Source organism: Zeus faber, assembly GCF_960531495.2.
Source record: "Zeus faber genome assembly, chromosome: 20".
NCBI classification, from domain to species: Eukaryota; Metazoa; Chordata; class Actinopteri; order Zeiformes; family Zeidae; genus Zeus; species Zeus faber.
The window spans coordinates 21,944,477-21,959,988 of NC_137207.1; the positions used below are offsets into that span (position 1 = coordinate 21,944,477).

The window sequence follows — 15,512 nt, forward strand, 5'->3', positions numbered from 1 at the left end:
TTCTAACTTGTACTCTACTCTAGTCGTTGCCACTTGCCACACTGTGCTCACGAGTCAATACTTATAGTGCTACTCCATGTCAACTTTGTGTCGATAAATGTACATATGTGTTATTTCATATATCATTTGAATTTTGATCTCTCTCTCGACCGCACTGGTTTTGCCTACAATGTTCTCTGGGGCATGAATTAAGTTTTATTTCATCTCATGAGACGGGACAAAAAAATAAGGTCAATAGCCGGCAACAGAGGTTTCCAAGTAAGATTTCAGTCCTGGGACAAGTGTTTCTACGTTCCTGTTGGAGCGGTGCTGTGGTACCTTCTTGAGGAGGCCGAACAGCACGTCGGTGTGGATGGTCCTCTCGTGGGCCTCGTCCAGCATGATGAGGGCGTACTGGCTCATGTCCGGGTCCAGGAGACACTCCCTCTGCAGCATGCCGTGGGTCATGTACTTGATCACCGTCTCCGTGCTGGTGCAGTCCTCGAAGCGGATGGTGTAGCCCACCTGGGGAAACATGGACACAGTCAGTAGGCGTCATCGTCATTATCTCCTTCTCCGCTCTTCCTCCTTGGGCACGAGGCTTGGGTCGATATTTGCCACCTTATGTAATATTTTCACAGTATCGAAATATTCCCACCTCCCGACGTCCGCCCACGGCACCACAGGGAGCGACTGACGGAGCTCATTCCCTTGCGCGCGCACGAGAGGAGGCACTGGATGTGGACAGCGAGGAAGCAGGCGGAGGATTTGGAGGTGGCGGCGCGCATGGCCTGGACGGTGAGCTAGCCGCAGCTCCGACGGCCCGCGACAGGCGCGGCCAAACAATGTGTTTTTATTTCAGATGCATTGTAGGTTTGTTTTATTTTACGTCCGCTTGTGGAAGGAAACAAGTGGAACGTACGGAACGAGAGCGTGCGTAACGGGGGACACATTCTCCGTGACTCTCTCCCCGATAGCCCCCCCTCCATGCGTTATGCGTTGCTTTTTTTTTTTTCTTTTCTTCTTTTGGAGGAACGGGGCACGGCGATTGGGGCGCACGGAGAGCCGCGTTCCATTCGCACAAATAAAAACCTGCGCCGCCTCACATTGAAACCTTCTGAGATGGCAGTTGTTTAAAAGGCACTGACTGACAGGAAAAGATGTACTGATAATGCATGTGCGCCTCCGCGTCGCTCTCCACCCTTCATTTACCAGAACCGTGTCTCACCTCCTGGCCAAGGCAGCAGCCGTACTCTTCAGAGACTCTCTTGGCCACGGACATGGCGGCCACGCGACGGGGCTGGGTGCAGCCGATCTTCCCGCGGGTGGTGTAGCCCGCCTCCGCCAGGTACTGGGTGATCTGCGTGGTCTTCCCGGAGCCCGTCTCCCCGACGACGATCAGGATCTGGTTGTCGTGCACGGCCTGTGGAGGAGGAAAAGGAGAAGAAATACGTATGTAAACGCCTGTGGTTGTGCAGGACGGGTGGTACCAACCCGCTCTACTGGACAGAGTTGGATCCTTTTTGGAAAGTGAAATCTGCTCACGAGACTAAAGCTATGGTTCAAAAAGACAACCGGGAAAATGCTTTTAAAGTATGAATATCCCAGGGCGTAGAGCTGGGTATTGGTTAAAACATTTTTGGATATCAGTGCCGATAACAATACCTTGACCATGATACTGTGTTCCTATTTTATGCCAGAAGTATTGAATTAATAATTACAAAAAAAACAAAAACCAACTGTATTATCATGTTTTTCTGACTAGATACTTTTAAACTATGTATGGAAATTTGCCATCAAATGCCAAAGAATGTTTGATATAGTAACACTAATAACACAAATAATAATAATGTTGATTTGATTGTCACCATGCGTTTATTTTGAATTATGACACTATAATTCAATAGCCTAAATATTGAACTTGAAGGCTTGCTTCAAAATGATAAAATACACATATTGTAAGTTGTACATACTATAATCACACTTTTATGGGTAAATTGTTTTTTAATACTTATCTTAACTACTACGTACGAACATTTGCCATCAAATGCCACGGTATGTTTTGATACATATGATATTTCATACCACACGTTAATTTAGAATTATGATACCATAATTACATACCATGAATATTAAATGGCTGATAAAGCTTAAAAAAAATTTAAATACATGTATTGTAAGTGAAGTATTGTTTTAACGATCAGATAATTTTTTAAAGGCCTGATCATGAACACTACATGGGGAAATTTGCCATAAAATGCAACAGAGCGGTCCGACACTCCAAAACATGAACTCAGCTTGGCGGGCACGCGCCTTTATTTTGAATGATGACATCGCGATTCAAAACCGTGAATGTGGAATGGTGAGGCGTTCACAAGTTGCCATACTTGCACGAGCTGCTCCTTGAGCTTGTAGATGGGCAGGCTCTCCCGCTGCTCCAGGATGGACAGCTCCGTCTTCTTGCCGTACGACACCTGGTTGCCCCCGAACGCGTATCTCTTCCAGGCCGGAAGGTCCACGGGCATCACGCCGATGCCCCGCATGTTCGCCGCGATCTGCCGCCCTTCATCTGCGACAGGAAAACATCCGTCCAGCGCGGGGGGAAAACCACTCAAGAGGCACAGCGCTGGAGGACAATCTCCTCCCCCCCCCCCCAACGTCTCCGTTCTGTCACTACTTAGAAGCTCTAATGGCTCCCAGCGACATGGGAAATCCAATCAATGCAATGGAAAAAAATATATAAAAAATTAAAATAAAGACAAGTCAACATCAGCGGCAAATCTGGAGCCCTCCCAAGTTCCGGCAGGATCTGATCTTGCCCCCGCTGCTGCTGATGTCATTACCTCCCAACGAGAGGGAACATTTATGAGACGATGAGTCACGAACGGTATCTTCTACTGGAAGGAACTCGACCCCCCGCCGCCCCGGGGAAACACACACACACACACACACACACACAACACACACAACACACACACACACACACACACACACTAAACTCGTCCTGCAGATAATCATCTCCAGCCGCGGCGCTGAGATCCAGGGGTGAAGCCGCGGGAAGTGGGAAGCGTCTGGCACGAGACGGACAGACGAGACCACTTTTAATTTTATTTATTTATTTTTTTACTTCTGATCCTTCACCCCAACCGCTTTTAATTTTCTCCCGGGAAATGAAGAATGTTTATTAGCTTGCGTTTAGGTTAGCATTTGATTACTTAGTAACTAAATAGTGTTTGGGTTTATTGTACATTGCCATGTCTTCTAGTTCCTAGTATTTTATAGGAAATTGTTTATTTTTTTTGTAAATTTTGGGCTTTATATTTATTGTTTCATAATTGTTTTTTTTGGTTTTTAATTTACCACATTTCTACAGTTCATTGTGTGGGTTATTGTACAGTATATTCAAACATTTAAGGTGTATTGTAATTGTATATATTTTTTTAACCTTTATTAAGAAAGGTATTGTTCATTGTAACATTATGTTTATTGTTCATTTTTCGATTTCATGTAAAAGTTGTTTTTTTTCCACATCATAGTTAATTTTTAGATGTATTGCATAGATATTCATGTTATTGATATTCATGTTATTATTATTGGCTATTTTTATGTGAGCGGCTGTGTCTATCATTCTATGATTTTTTTCCACGAGAATTTAAAGTGCATTCTGATTCTACAACTTTCCACAGGTTGTTGCAGTCGCACGTTAGAGAATATCCGCGAACACACGGCAGCGTATGGAACGTGGGGTGTCCTTACAGTCGGGCATGGGGTCGATCCAGTTCTTGTTGAGTCCGGTGGGGATGGAGTCCATCTCAGCCGCACGCGCCGCCTGCTTCAGCTCCCGCCGCTCCTTGGACAGGGCGCTCTGCATCATGGCCGCCTGCGACAGCGAGCCGTCCGGGTTCTAACTCGGCAGCGAGGCAAAGAAAAAAATATGAAGAGACTGAGCTGCAGCGAACAAAACAGGAAAGAAGGAAAGTGCACGTGAACAGAGAGTAAACACAGCGGAAAAAGCCCAATACTACAAAAGAAAAGAAGACTATTTCTAGGTTCGCCTGATTAAAATGTTGGTTTTCCATTTTTAACTACTGTTCATACAACAACTTTGTCCAATGCTTTACTAGCTGTTAAAAAAAAAGTTAAGTCTACTTCTCTAAAAAGCAAAACCTGCATCATAGTCACATGTGTAGTCATTTCACAAATATATTAGTCAGTAATATACCAGTCAGTCATACCATCTTATTTAAAACGACTTTTTGCAATTGCCATAGTATATCCAAAGTGTAATGTTGGCTTTAGCAGGTTGCTAGTAGGAAGCAGCGACACTTCCTGTTTCTAGTCTTGTATGTTTGCGCAGCAGTAGCCAAAAAGCTGATTTGTGGAAGGGAAAAAGGAATTGCCTGAAACCCCTGATAAAACCCGTGGCTTAACCATTTATTTATTTATTACCAGCAACCATTTATTTTCAGGTACAACACATACTGTCTGACATTATTGTGAGTTGCCTGTTTTCAAAAGAGGAAATTGAACATGTTTTCAAAGCTTAAATGTTTGCCCCATTGAACTGCATTGAAGCACAGTATCTCAATAGAAACGTTTGAATAAAGCCGGAGTTGAAAAATGGTGGACCTCTCCTTCAAAAGGTTAAATTACAACTTGTAACATGGTACCCAGGGGCACCTACAGTTAGTTTATTTTTATTCATTACTTACCTTCACTATCTTCACAGGGCTCATGTTGGTGGTGAATTTGGTCTGTCCTCGCAGGAACGGAGGCTCCTCCTCCACCAGGTCGATGTCCATGTCTTCCTCTGTCGAACCCAAAGTTAGTTCTTGTGGATTTAGAAAACCACGAATACGATTTACACGCATGGAACCGAGCGGAAACGAACGGAGAAAACAAAAATAGAAAGAAAGAGAGAAACAAAACAAACAAAAGGCTTTTACCTTCATCGTCGTCAATGTTGGGCAGGATTCCCGTCTCCTCGTCAAATTCAGGGAACTCTTCTTTGGGGAGGACGTTAGCCGCGATCATCTGAACAGAGGAGACATTTGCTTGGTGTTGAGTTAAAAAGAAGAAGAACAATGTCACATGTTTATTTTGTGTATTATTATTATTATTATTAGTTGCACCCGTGCACGGGCGTCGTTTCGGAGACGTGGGCGTGGCTGTTTGCTATTGTACAGTTTGGCGAATGAGGTCATGTGTTAACTAGAGGGCGGTGTCAAGTTTTATAAACCTCAATGTACAGAAACAGAGAAAAAAATCTGTTGTTTTCCCCCCCAAAATATTAGTTTGAAAACTTCAGAACTCGGAGACTTTCACGTGTAGCTGCCCGGAAGCATAAACCAGGACTTGAACCAGCACCGAGAGCAGAGAGAAGCCGGTCCTCCATCACCTCCGTCCAGGACTCTCTCGTCCACAACTCGTTCCTCTCGGGTGAAGCGACGTCTCAGAAAGGTATTTTCATTCAAGTAGGATGGTTTTTACTCCCGACTGAGATCATGGTCTGCTTCTGAGGACGTACCTGCTTGATTTCCCACTTCTCCAGGTCGGTGATCTTGGCGAGCCGCTTGCGCTCCGTGGGGTTCTCCTCCGTGTCCAGCAGGGCGGGGTCGATGGGCCGGTCGGGGTTCCTCATGGCCTCGTCGCCGTCCTGCAGGCCCAGGTTCCTCCTCCTGTTGGGGTTCAGGTCCTCGCCCGTCTCCTGGTCCACGTCCTGAGAGAGCCAGGGGCAGGGAGCAGGGAGCCGGGGAAAGGGGTTCTTTTGAGTGCTTCACTGTACCTTGTGGAAGTGGAATTTGTGGCCACAGTCTGTTGATTATTATATCTCTGACTAATGCTGTTTTGCATTTTTTTGGCTATTTGTATATATTTGACAATTTTATTTTAACTTCACTTTTTCATTCTATTTATATATTTTTTTTATACTAATGCTCTTTAGGGAAACGCATCCAACCTCACCAGAACAAATTCCTCATATAAGTTAAAGTACACGGCACTGAGCCCACTATGGCTTTCTCCACTAGAAATAGTTAGAGAAAAAACAATTCCATCCCCAAAATGATGCAAAGGGACTAAAATGATCATCCAATCCCCCTGTAGTGAAAAGGTGTTAGTGTATAAAAGTAATCCACAGAGCTGAGGTTCCGCTCTCACCTTCATGCTCAGGCTGGCTTTGGTCCCGGTGAACGACAGCACCTTGACCTTCACTTTTTGGCCTTTGCTGACCACGTCGGCCATGTTGGCGATGCGCCCTTCCTTACGCAGCTCCGAGATGTGCACCAGGCCTTCCCAGCGCTTCCTGCACACAGAGACGAAGAGATCAACCAAGCTGAAGTGCTTTTATTACCTTCAGCCATCTTCGATTGGTGATGGATCTTTATATAAGAAAAGCACAAAAAAAACAAAACACAAAAATGATGTGAAGGTTAAAAACAACTAAGTGAGCCATATAGTAGGAATTGTGTTAATATTTAAACGCACGCACGCACGCACGCACGCACGCACGCACGCACGCACACACACACCTGAGGCCCTCCAGCTGAACGAAGCAGCCGAACTGCATGATGCTGCTGACTTTGCCGTTGTAGACGTCTCCCACCACGGGCTCCTCGGGCGGCGCCCGGTCCACGTGGCGGTCGGGTCGCTCCGGTCGGTCGCCCCGGTCGGGCGGGCGCTCGTCGTCCTTTCCGTCGTGGTTGCTCTCCCTGCGCGGGCTCGGCGTGCGGTCGCTCCAGCGGGACGCTCGCTTCCTCCTGCGCTTGTGGCCGGAGTCCCCGTCCCGTTCCCTGGACCTTGACCTGGAGCGGGACCAGGAGCGGGACCTCCGCCGCCGCCGCCCGACACCGTCCCCGACACCGTCACCGCCACCTTCTCTGAGCGAACTGTGGACAGACTTTATGTTTAGACACTTATCTTTTTATTGACTTGCTCAAGTCTTATCTTAGCTTACAAAGACAAAACACAAGACACATCATATTGAGCAATCTTATACGAAAAACAGACCGTATAAATGGATTTAGGTAAACAAGACACTTTTAAATAATCTGTCAAACAAAATAAAATGAGTATTAATTGATCTAATTGATCGATTTCATTCATTTATAAATGTAGTGATTCATAAATTGCGATCAAAAAGTTCCATAATAGTATAACTGAGGATTTGGGTTTGCTCGGTGCTTTCAGATTTTGTCGAACATGTATGTTATGAATAATGTCATCGAAGAGGGTCATTCTCCACAATCTTCTAACGATGGACATCACATGTAGAAACACGGTGTTTGTGGTGTTCACCCGTTGCCGATGGCACTGGGCATGAACATCTCCAGCTCCTTCATGGCGGCCGCTGCCACCTTCTCGTCCTCTTTATCCGGATGGTGCGCTGGAATCTGGGAGTTTTTTTTTTTTTTTTTTTAAACACATTTTAGTTAGACACAGTGCTCCCGTCAGCAGGAGGAAGAGCAGGGGTTGGGGCTTTGGGGTTTGGGATGGTCGTACCGTCCACACCGGGTCGTCCGGCTGGCACAGCGCCGGGTAAGCCTCCTTCACTTTGTCCTTCTCGCTCTTTGGTCGAGACGCAGCCTGGCACTCTGGGGGAGGAGGCCACGTGTTTTAAAGCAACTGTCGTAAAAATTTAAAGTACTACATCGACGTTTCTACTTCAGTAAAATAATATTAATACTGGCTCTGAGATGTACTTAAAGTATAAATATGTGTATAAATAAATAGAAATCCTCAATTAAAAAATACCCAACAACTAAAGTAATGAGACTCTTAGAAATGTAGTAAAGGGTAAAAAGTAGAGATATTTGCTTTGAAACGTCGTGGAGAAAAAGTCAGAATTCCCCGAAATGGAATATACTTCAGTCTGCACAGACACCTGAAAAAGTAACTATAAAATTGAAAATATTTCTACCTTTGCTGGTTGATGGAGCTGGTCGCATGGTTTGGATGAGTCTGAGTAAATTACCAGTGAGGGTGTCCTGGGGAAGGGTGGAGGAACAACTTCATAATGAACGCACACACACACTGTCTCTCTCCCTCTCTGTTTGTCTCACACACGCCGTCACACAGACACTGTCTCTCTCTCTCTGTCTGTCTGTCTGTCTTACACACAGTCAGTCACACACACTGTCTCTCTCTCTCTCTCTCTGTTTGTCTGTCTGTCTTACACACAGTCAGTCACACACACAGTCTCTCTCTCTGCCTGTCTGTCTTGCACAGTCTCTCTCTCGCTCTTTCACAGTCACACACACTGTCTCTCTCCCTCTCTGTCTCTCACACACACACTCACACAGACATACACGATGTCTCTCTCTCTCTCTCTCCCTCTCTGTATGTCTCTCTCTAACAGTCTCACACTTACTGTAAAATCTGCTCCATTTTCGTGCAGGACGGCTTTAAACTCCTCATATACGGGGTGTTTTTCGGCAAGGTGTATGATGAACTCAGCTTTAAAAAAAAAAAAAAAAAAAAAAGAAAAAAGAAAAGAGTGAAGTGAGCAGCAGCTCGTAGTCATACAGTAAACTGCACAGCAGCCTCTAGCTAGCATGGACGTGGTCCTCCGAGAGGCTACAAAGTCACGTTCCGGGTCGATCTGGGAAAGATAAACAAACCCGGCATACCCACCCAGATCCTTTTCGCTTATTCCCAGGTGGTTCTCCAGCTCGGTGCACACCTTGGACACTAAGGACAGGTACTCCAGCCGCTTGATCTCCTCCGAGGCAGCCATAGTTGTTGTTTGGCTGCCGGGATGTCGATCCTCCCCCCTCCCGAGCCTTACAAAACCCGCGGTGCTGCCGCCTAGCGGTGAGCGGGGCGCACTGCAGTGTAGTGTGGAAAAATACATTCAAAGCATATTTTCAACATTTCCTCAGTTCTTATTTTCACTTTGGGGTGTCTTTCCATTTATTTATTTTAAAAATCGTATTAAGTAAAAGGTAATTTCCGCATACCGATAACATATTTGAATTTAATTGCTGTAGTGTGGATCTGCGGCGCTGCAATCTCGCGGTAAAAGAGCGGCGCAGCAGGTCTCCACAGCGATCCCACAGCCAGTCTGCTTTAGTAAAAACATTTTTTGATTTTGTTAATGTTACTCCAAACAAGTCCAATACATTACAATTTTCTAGTTTTCATGCAAACCATCGATTCAGACGGTTCTAATATAGTACATTTATCATTATTTTTGTTTATCAAGTACCTGTATCTTTTATCAGTTACACTTTAATAATCCATCGTTGCGTCTTCAAATATATATATACACATTTTAACTTTAACCACACTAGATCCACCAGAGATAAAAACAAAGAGACCCGTGTATAAAAACTTAAGTTTTTAATGACATTTCAAATATTTACCAATGTGATCAGTTCAACTCAGACAAAAAGTGTGGTTCGATGCTCATGTCAAGAGATGGTTATGGCCACCCTTGGAAAATAAAACAAAAGCTCGATTTTAATTATTCGCCATGAGCCTGTTTCGCCCCCAAGACCTTGCAGATGGATTTAGCGTCGAGCGCAGGAACAGAAAGCTCAGCAACATCTCCTATCGACACATATATAAAATCAGGTTTGGCGTAGAGTTCTAACAGCAGGAGTGAGCGAATAAAAGAGCTTGGTTTCGGACGAGGCCGGCTCCATGTCCCGCCGACGTGTTTGTGCCTCGCGGGCCAGTTCGGTACGGATCCGCGTTCTGTGCGTCCCTTGCCCTTCTCAGCGCCTCCTGAAGGCGCGGGAGATCCTCCAGGCGTTGGGCTCCTCGTAGCGGTTGTACAGCGGCTCCAGGCGCTGCTGCTTCTTCTGCTTGCTGAGGCGCGTGGGGTCCGACACCTTGAAGAAGGCCGGGGAGAACTCCACCAGCCAGCGCGGGTCGATGGTGGTCACCTCCCGCATGTACTCCTTGGTGGTCAGCACCAGCTCGTGGTACACCACCCTGAGGAGGGGGAGAGGTGGAGTGAACAATTGTGCTGTTTCCGGGGGACGGCAGATTCAAAACTCCCAAACGTTTCGAGACTTTCAGGGCAGTTGTTTCCCACGTTTCTAACCTGCCGCCTCAGCACCGCCGCCTGCTGGCAGGAGTTATAATAGCAACGGTTGATTGGAAGTGTGAGGGGACGGCTCCCTTTTCCCAAAATACCTCTGAATAGTTTTCAAAGTCACTTATCTATTAGACCTTATGACACCTCGTTCTTGATCCTGTGCTATCGTTAGTTTGTTGTGATTTCATGTTTGTGTTTTAATGTTGTGCCCCTTTGTACAAAACACCATTTCCCCCGGTGCAATAAAACGTTTTAATCTAGTGAGCAGGGAAAAGGTTATTGGGCGGGGAAACCACCCGGTGAACCTTTACCCGCCCTTTTTGAAAGCCACCAAGCCTCTTTTAAAAAGCTCTTAAACACCGTTCAAAACACCACAACATTTCGAAACGCTTCAAAATCGCAGCATGTCAATTGTATTAATTCATCAGCCCGTGTGTACTGTTTTGGGGTGTAGCTGCGGCGCGAGCATACCACTCCGGCTGGCGGTTGAAGAGGGCGCTGGAGGGGTGGATGTACACCACCTGCTGGTCGATCAGGGTGCGGTAGCCCTCCTGGGGGTCCTTCTTGGCGGCATTCCTGAAGAAGCCGCTGCAGATGGCTTTCTGAACGCGCACCGTGGCTTTCCCACACGACACCACGTCCAGCTTGTGTCTGAGGAGCAGAACGAGGAAGAACAACTTCATCTCAAGGCTGCCACTCTGACACTGAGTGGGTTCGATCCGTAAGGTTATTTTGAAAATAAATAAAAATCCCATATTGGATATTTATCTGATAATAATTTAGCTGTCCGTTTACATAAACAGCCATTTGAGCCTTTGTATTTATGTTTGTGTTTGTATTTGTGTGTACGCTCTTTCCATCGTTGGTGGCAGGGTCCGCCTTTCCCGGCAAATATGCACAGACTGGGCACGCAGTGAAAGGCGGCCGTGGTGAATTTGATAAAGCAGCATAGCTACATGTGGTCACTAAACTGACTAAGTGGATAAATATTCATAAAAGAGAACAAAAAAAAATTTAATGAAAACAATAACAATAATAATCAGCAGCGTAGTGCAAACAGTTGTTCTATTCTATCCGAAGGAGTCTTGCACATTTCTGGTTCATATCCATTGAAGCGAAGCACAGTGAACTCAACCGGAGAGGGACAGACACCTGGAAGCCCCGCCCTCCCCTACACACAGAGCCACAAAGAGAACACAAACACACTCAAGCAGCACCTGTCCATGATTCCCAGCATCTGCTTGCGGATGTCCTGGGCTCTCCTGAGCGAGCGCGCCTGGATGAAGTTCTCGTAGCACCAGGGGTTGGAGAACTTGTTGTTCTTCCAGGAGTTGTAGACGGCCAGCAGCGTCAGGTGGTCCCCCTCCGGCTGGTGGAACTTGGCCTTCTTCTGGTCGGCCAAGGCCTGCTTGTCCTTCAGACCAGAGAAATAAAAACAATCGTTTATACCTTTACATTTTACTTGAATGTGAAAATCACAACATGGTAGGTGGATGATTAAAGCGCCCCCCCCCCCCCCCCCCCCAACACACACACAGGAGAACACTAGAATCCCAAAAAACAAAAATAATATCGTTCCTGGAAGGGTTACCTTGGGTCTGTAGAAGACGTTCTGGACAGACAGCATGGACACGATGGTGAGCATCTCCTCGCTGCAGCCCAAATGCACGGACATGATCAACATCTTACACAGCATGGGCTCCAGAGGGAACTCGGCCATCTACGAGGGATGTGCGGAAGAGGGGGAGAGACAAAGTGAACACAGAGGAAATGGAACATTCGACGGGTGTGTGTGTTCCAACTGAATAGAGCTGTGTCACCAGCACATTGAATCATCCATCCATTTATTCATCCATCCATCCATCGCTAGTAAGGTCTTCCAGTCCACACCCTTCTGCCGAGCCGCGTGAGAAGGCCCTCGTCGTCCAGGGCCCCCAGCGTGTAGAGCTGCTCCATGGCCGTGATCAGGGTCTCCATTGGCGGGGCGTCCATGAAGTCGAAGGACAGCAGGTCGTTGATGCCCATGGCCTGCGGGGTAGACACCAAAAGTACAAGTTTATAGCGCTGAATTAAACAAATACGTCAAGGCTTCGATTTTCAAAATAAGGATTCAGATTCATGGTAGTTTGGAAGGTAGTAATACTATTTATCGACTGATAAGGTCTTTGACCCCAAAACAGCATCATACAGGCCTCAGGCTAACAGGAATCTTTCAGACAGTTAAGCTTTTCTCTCGTCTGTACGGCAATGCACCAATCACCACCACGACAAAGTCCTCGTTTATGAAAAGGTGATTAGCCGAATAAAGCCGATCCCGGTATCTTATTTTTATATATGGGACGTTCTCGATACCTCATTTTATTCCTGTAAAATACCGTCCTTGAAACAAACGCACACCCACACGAGGGGCTGTTATATAGGTTGATAGGGTGTTTTGCTCACCTTCAGAGACAGCACGGTGCTGGCCAGGTTGGTTCTCTGGATCTCGGGCACGTTGGTGGTCAGCATCTCGTCCCTGTAGGCTCTCTCCGTGTAGAGTCGGTAACACTTCCCGGGGCCCGTCCTGCCGGCTCTGCCAGCCCTCTGCTTGGCCTGGGCCTGACCAGGGCACAACGATGCAAAGGTGTATTAAAGGAGATCTAATACAGTGTTGGGTATGAGGAACATTTTTTTTTGTTCCCCACGTGCAGGAAATCTAAAAACGTATGACCGCATACATTTTCAACATAATGGTGAAAATATTTGTTTCATAAGAAATAAAAACAAAGCTGACGTTAGTTTACTTATGAATACCTGGGAGATTGGAGTGACCACCAGTTGGTCGATGCCAGTCTTGGAGTTGTAAACCTTTTGCTTCACAAAGCCCGGATCCACAACGTAATAGATTCCATCGATGGTCAGCGACGTCTCTGCGATGTTGGTGGCGATGACCACCTAAAAAAGAAAGAAAGTTAAAAGTTCTATTAAAAGCTACCTCCAATGACACCATTCAACCCGAATGCAGTAGCTTTAAATAAAAACCACCGGTTCTCCTCCAGCCCCCACCTTCCTGCTGCCCGGGGGCGCGGGGTCAAAGATCCTGGTCTGCATCTCGCTGGGCAGGGCGGAGTAGACGGGCAGAATGATCAGCTCGGGCACGTCGGGCCCCAGCGACTTCATCCTCTCGTACAGGATCTCGCAGGCCGTGTCGATCTCCTCCTGACCCGTCAGAAAGACCAGGACGTCGCCTGCACACGGAGGGACGGGAATCAGGAAAGCCGAGGCAGAGTTCTACAGCAGGTCTGTGGTTCACTTTGATTCCGAGATGGGGAGGAAAACGTATCAAAGGAGCGGGAGCTCACCCGGAGGCTCCGTCAGGTGGATCTGCATGACGGTGATGAGGCTGGCGTCCAGGTAGTCCGTCTCGGGCTCCTTGGTGTACAGCACCTCCACCGGGTAGGTTCTCCCGGGGATGGTGAAGATGGGCGCTTCGTAGAAATACTGGGAGAACTTGACGGCGTCCAGCGTGGCCGACGTCACGATCAGCTTCATGTCCGTGCGTTTCTGTACAGTCTGAGAAAGAGAGAAAATCAAAAAGACATTCAAGATGTTTGCACTTACATTCGGGGTTTGGAGCACAAATTTAACTTGACATGTCACCACTCTACAAATCATTTTTATTCTCATTATTTCTAAACGTGTTATTGTACATTGTTGAAAAAAAATCCTTTAACACATTTGTTTCGGCAGAATGGAATGATTATTTTGTTTGACACATTAAACCTCATATACAGACAAACTAATACATTTGTTTCTTGATTAAATGTGGTCATCCATAGGACCATTTTAAAAGGAAGTCTAGAGTGAAGAAGAGGATAAACCTGGACATTAGGAAGAAAAAATAAATAAATAAAAACCCTGCAGTTTTGGCTATGATTCTGAGCCTAATCCATCCAACCTTATGGATTTCCACTTTAAAACATCCACGTGGCCTTGCAGAAAACCTTTTTTCATCCATCAGACAGCCCTGCGCACCTTCTTGAGCAGGCCGAAGAGGACGTCTGTGTGGATGGTCCTCTCGTGGGCCTCGTCCAGCATGATGATGGCGTACTGACCCAGCTCCGAGTCGATCAGACACTCCCTCAGCAACATACCGTCTGTCATGTACTTGATCACCGTCTCGGGGCTGGTGCAGTCCTCAAAACGGATGGTGTAGCCCACCTGGAGAAGGAGGCACAAAAAAATGAGTCAACAAGACACGGAGGCCTGAAATGCTGGGATTAGGTGTGGACGGTTGTTTGCGGTGCAAGGTTCTGAAACTTGAGTCACATGATGGATGTCTCGATCAAGACCGCAAAACCGGGAAAAGGCTTTCAGGTTTTTCAAAGGCACGGTGCGTTTTCTCCTTAAAATCTCAGAATTGTATGTTTCTAAAAGTGTGAAAACATTTTATTGCCCCGAGGGAATTTGTGTTTTGTACAAAGGGGCACAAAATTCAAACACATGAACTCACAACTAACAAACAGTAGCAGAGGACCAACATGTGATACAAGAACTAAGTAAATAAGTGACAGATTGCGTCTGCATTAAAACTTCCTTATGGCGTAGGCGGAAAAGAGAGCCTTCAAAATGTATAATTACAGCTGCAATGAGAACTTCTGCCCGTAGGTAGTAGTATTTAGCCAGCCATTTTGAAACAACATTTCCAGCATGCTATACCCTGTTATTGGTATGCACAAAAAAAGAAGTTCTTTTGAATAGTGGCTCACAAACTGGGATAAAATCAAAATAAACAAAATCGACATTATCTCCCACTGGTGGGCCTCCTTGAACAGCAGCGTGATAACGGCAGCTTTACCTCCTGGCCCAAGCAGCAGCCGTACTCTTCAGAAACTCTCTTGGCCACAGACATGGCAGCCACACGACGGGGCTGGGTGCAGCCGATCTTCCCGCGGGTGGTGTAGCCCGCCTCCGCCAGGTACTGGGTGATCTGCGTGGTCTTCCCGGAGCCCGTCTCCCCGATCACAATCAGGATCTGGTTGTCATGGACGGCCTGCGAGAGCGGCACAAAGAAAACAAATGAATCAAGAAAACAGACCACTGCCGGCAAGGAGAGCGGGTAGATCTCCTCGCCAACACGTTTTCTTTGGCTTTAGCAACTAACATGACGGTGGCTACGTACACTGCAGGCCTCAGTGCTCCTTCGGATTTGTTGCTCAGATCCGACTGTTTTGATTGGCTGTTCACATTGTGTTTTTTAAGCGACTGATATCAGAATACAGTGTCCTTAACTGACCGCATGCGCACAGGACATCACGCTGTCGCACGGAAGTAAACATGGCAGGCAAATGCAAGGTGGTTGTCGGGTGGCGTAGGACCGTGTACCTCAGCTCAAGTTTGTGGATTAAATCTTTAAAGCCAGACAGGGGACAGGCTGCTTTTGTTTTGTTGAATAAGGATATTTAGGCTTTAAAATAAAATTAAATTAATTTTAAAATTAAAATAGAATACA

At 46.5% G+C, this 15,512-nt stretch overlaps 1 protein-coding gene across 1 annotated transcript in view; it reads right to left on the reverse strand.

Annotated features, from left to right (window-relative positions):
* The window catches only part of dhx8 (DEAH (Asp-Glu-Ala-His) box polypeptide 8), a gene marked incomplete at its 3' end in the record, with an annotated part of 28,113 nt that overhangs the window by 4,804 nt on the left and 7,797 nt on the right, over nucleotides 1–15,512 (reverse strand). Inside the window, exons 13-37 of the mRNA XM_080021291.1 lie at nucleotides 14,859–15,053; nucleotides 14,036–14,221; nucleotides 13,363–13,573; nucleotides 13,067–13,248; nucleotides 12,815–12,955; nucleotides 12,464–12,619; nucleotides 11,912–12,049; nucleotides 11,613–11,741; nucleotides 11,239–11,435; nucleotides 10,493–10,672; nucleotides 9,703–9,915; nucleotides 8,611–8,804; nucleotides 8,348–8,433; nucleotides 7,898–7,964; nucleotides 7,480–7,571; nucleotides 7,276–7,370; nucleotides 6,510–6,866; nucleotides 6,139–6,283; nucleotides 5,507–5,698; nucleotides 4,926–5,013; nucleotides 4,692–4,789; nucleotides 3,736–3,883; nucleotides 2,367–2,548; nucleotides 1,208–1,402; nucleotides 319–504 (exon numbers count right to left, since the gene is read on the reverse strand). Of these exons, the coding sequence (XP_079877417.1) occupies nucleotides 319–504; nucleotides 1,208–1,402; nucleotides 2,367–2,548; nucleotides 3,736–3,883; nucleotides 4,692–4,789; nucleotides 4,926–5,013; nucleotides 5,507–5,698; nucleotides 6,139–6,283; nucleotides 6,510–6,866; nucleotides 7,276–7,370; nucleotides 7,480–7,571; nucleotides 7,898–7,964; nucleotides 8,348–8,433; nucleotides 8,611–8,804; nucleotides 9,703–9,915; nucleotides 10,493–10,672; nucleotides 11,239–11,435; nucleotides 11,613–11,741; nucleotides 11,912–12,049; nucleotides 12,464–12,619; nucleotides 12,815–12,955; nucleotides 13,067–13,248; nucleotides 13,363–13,573; nucleotides 14,036–14,221; nucleotides 14,859–15,053 (4,053 nt within the window). The remainder of the gene's footprint in view (nucleotides 1–318; nucleotides 505–1,207; nucleotides 1,403–2,366; nucleotides 2,549–3,735; nucleotides 3,884–4,691; nucleotides 4,790–4,925; nucleotides 5,014–5,506; nucleotides 5,699–6,138; nucleotides 6,284–6,509; nucleotides 6,867–7,275; nucleotides 7,371–7,479; nucleotides 7,572–7,897; nucleotides 7,965–8,347; nucleotides 8,434–8,610; nucleotides 8,805–9,702; nucleotides 9,916–10,492; nucleotides 10,673–11,238; nucleotides 11,436–11,612; nucleotides 11,742–11,911; nucleotides 12,050–12,463; nucleotides 12,620–12,814; nucleotides 12,956–13,066; nucleotides 13,249–13,362; nucleotides 13,574–14,035; nucleotides 14,222–14,858; nucleotides 15,054–15,512) is intronic.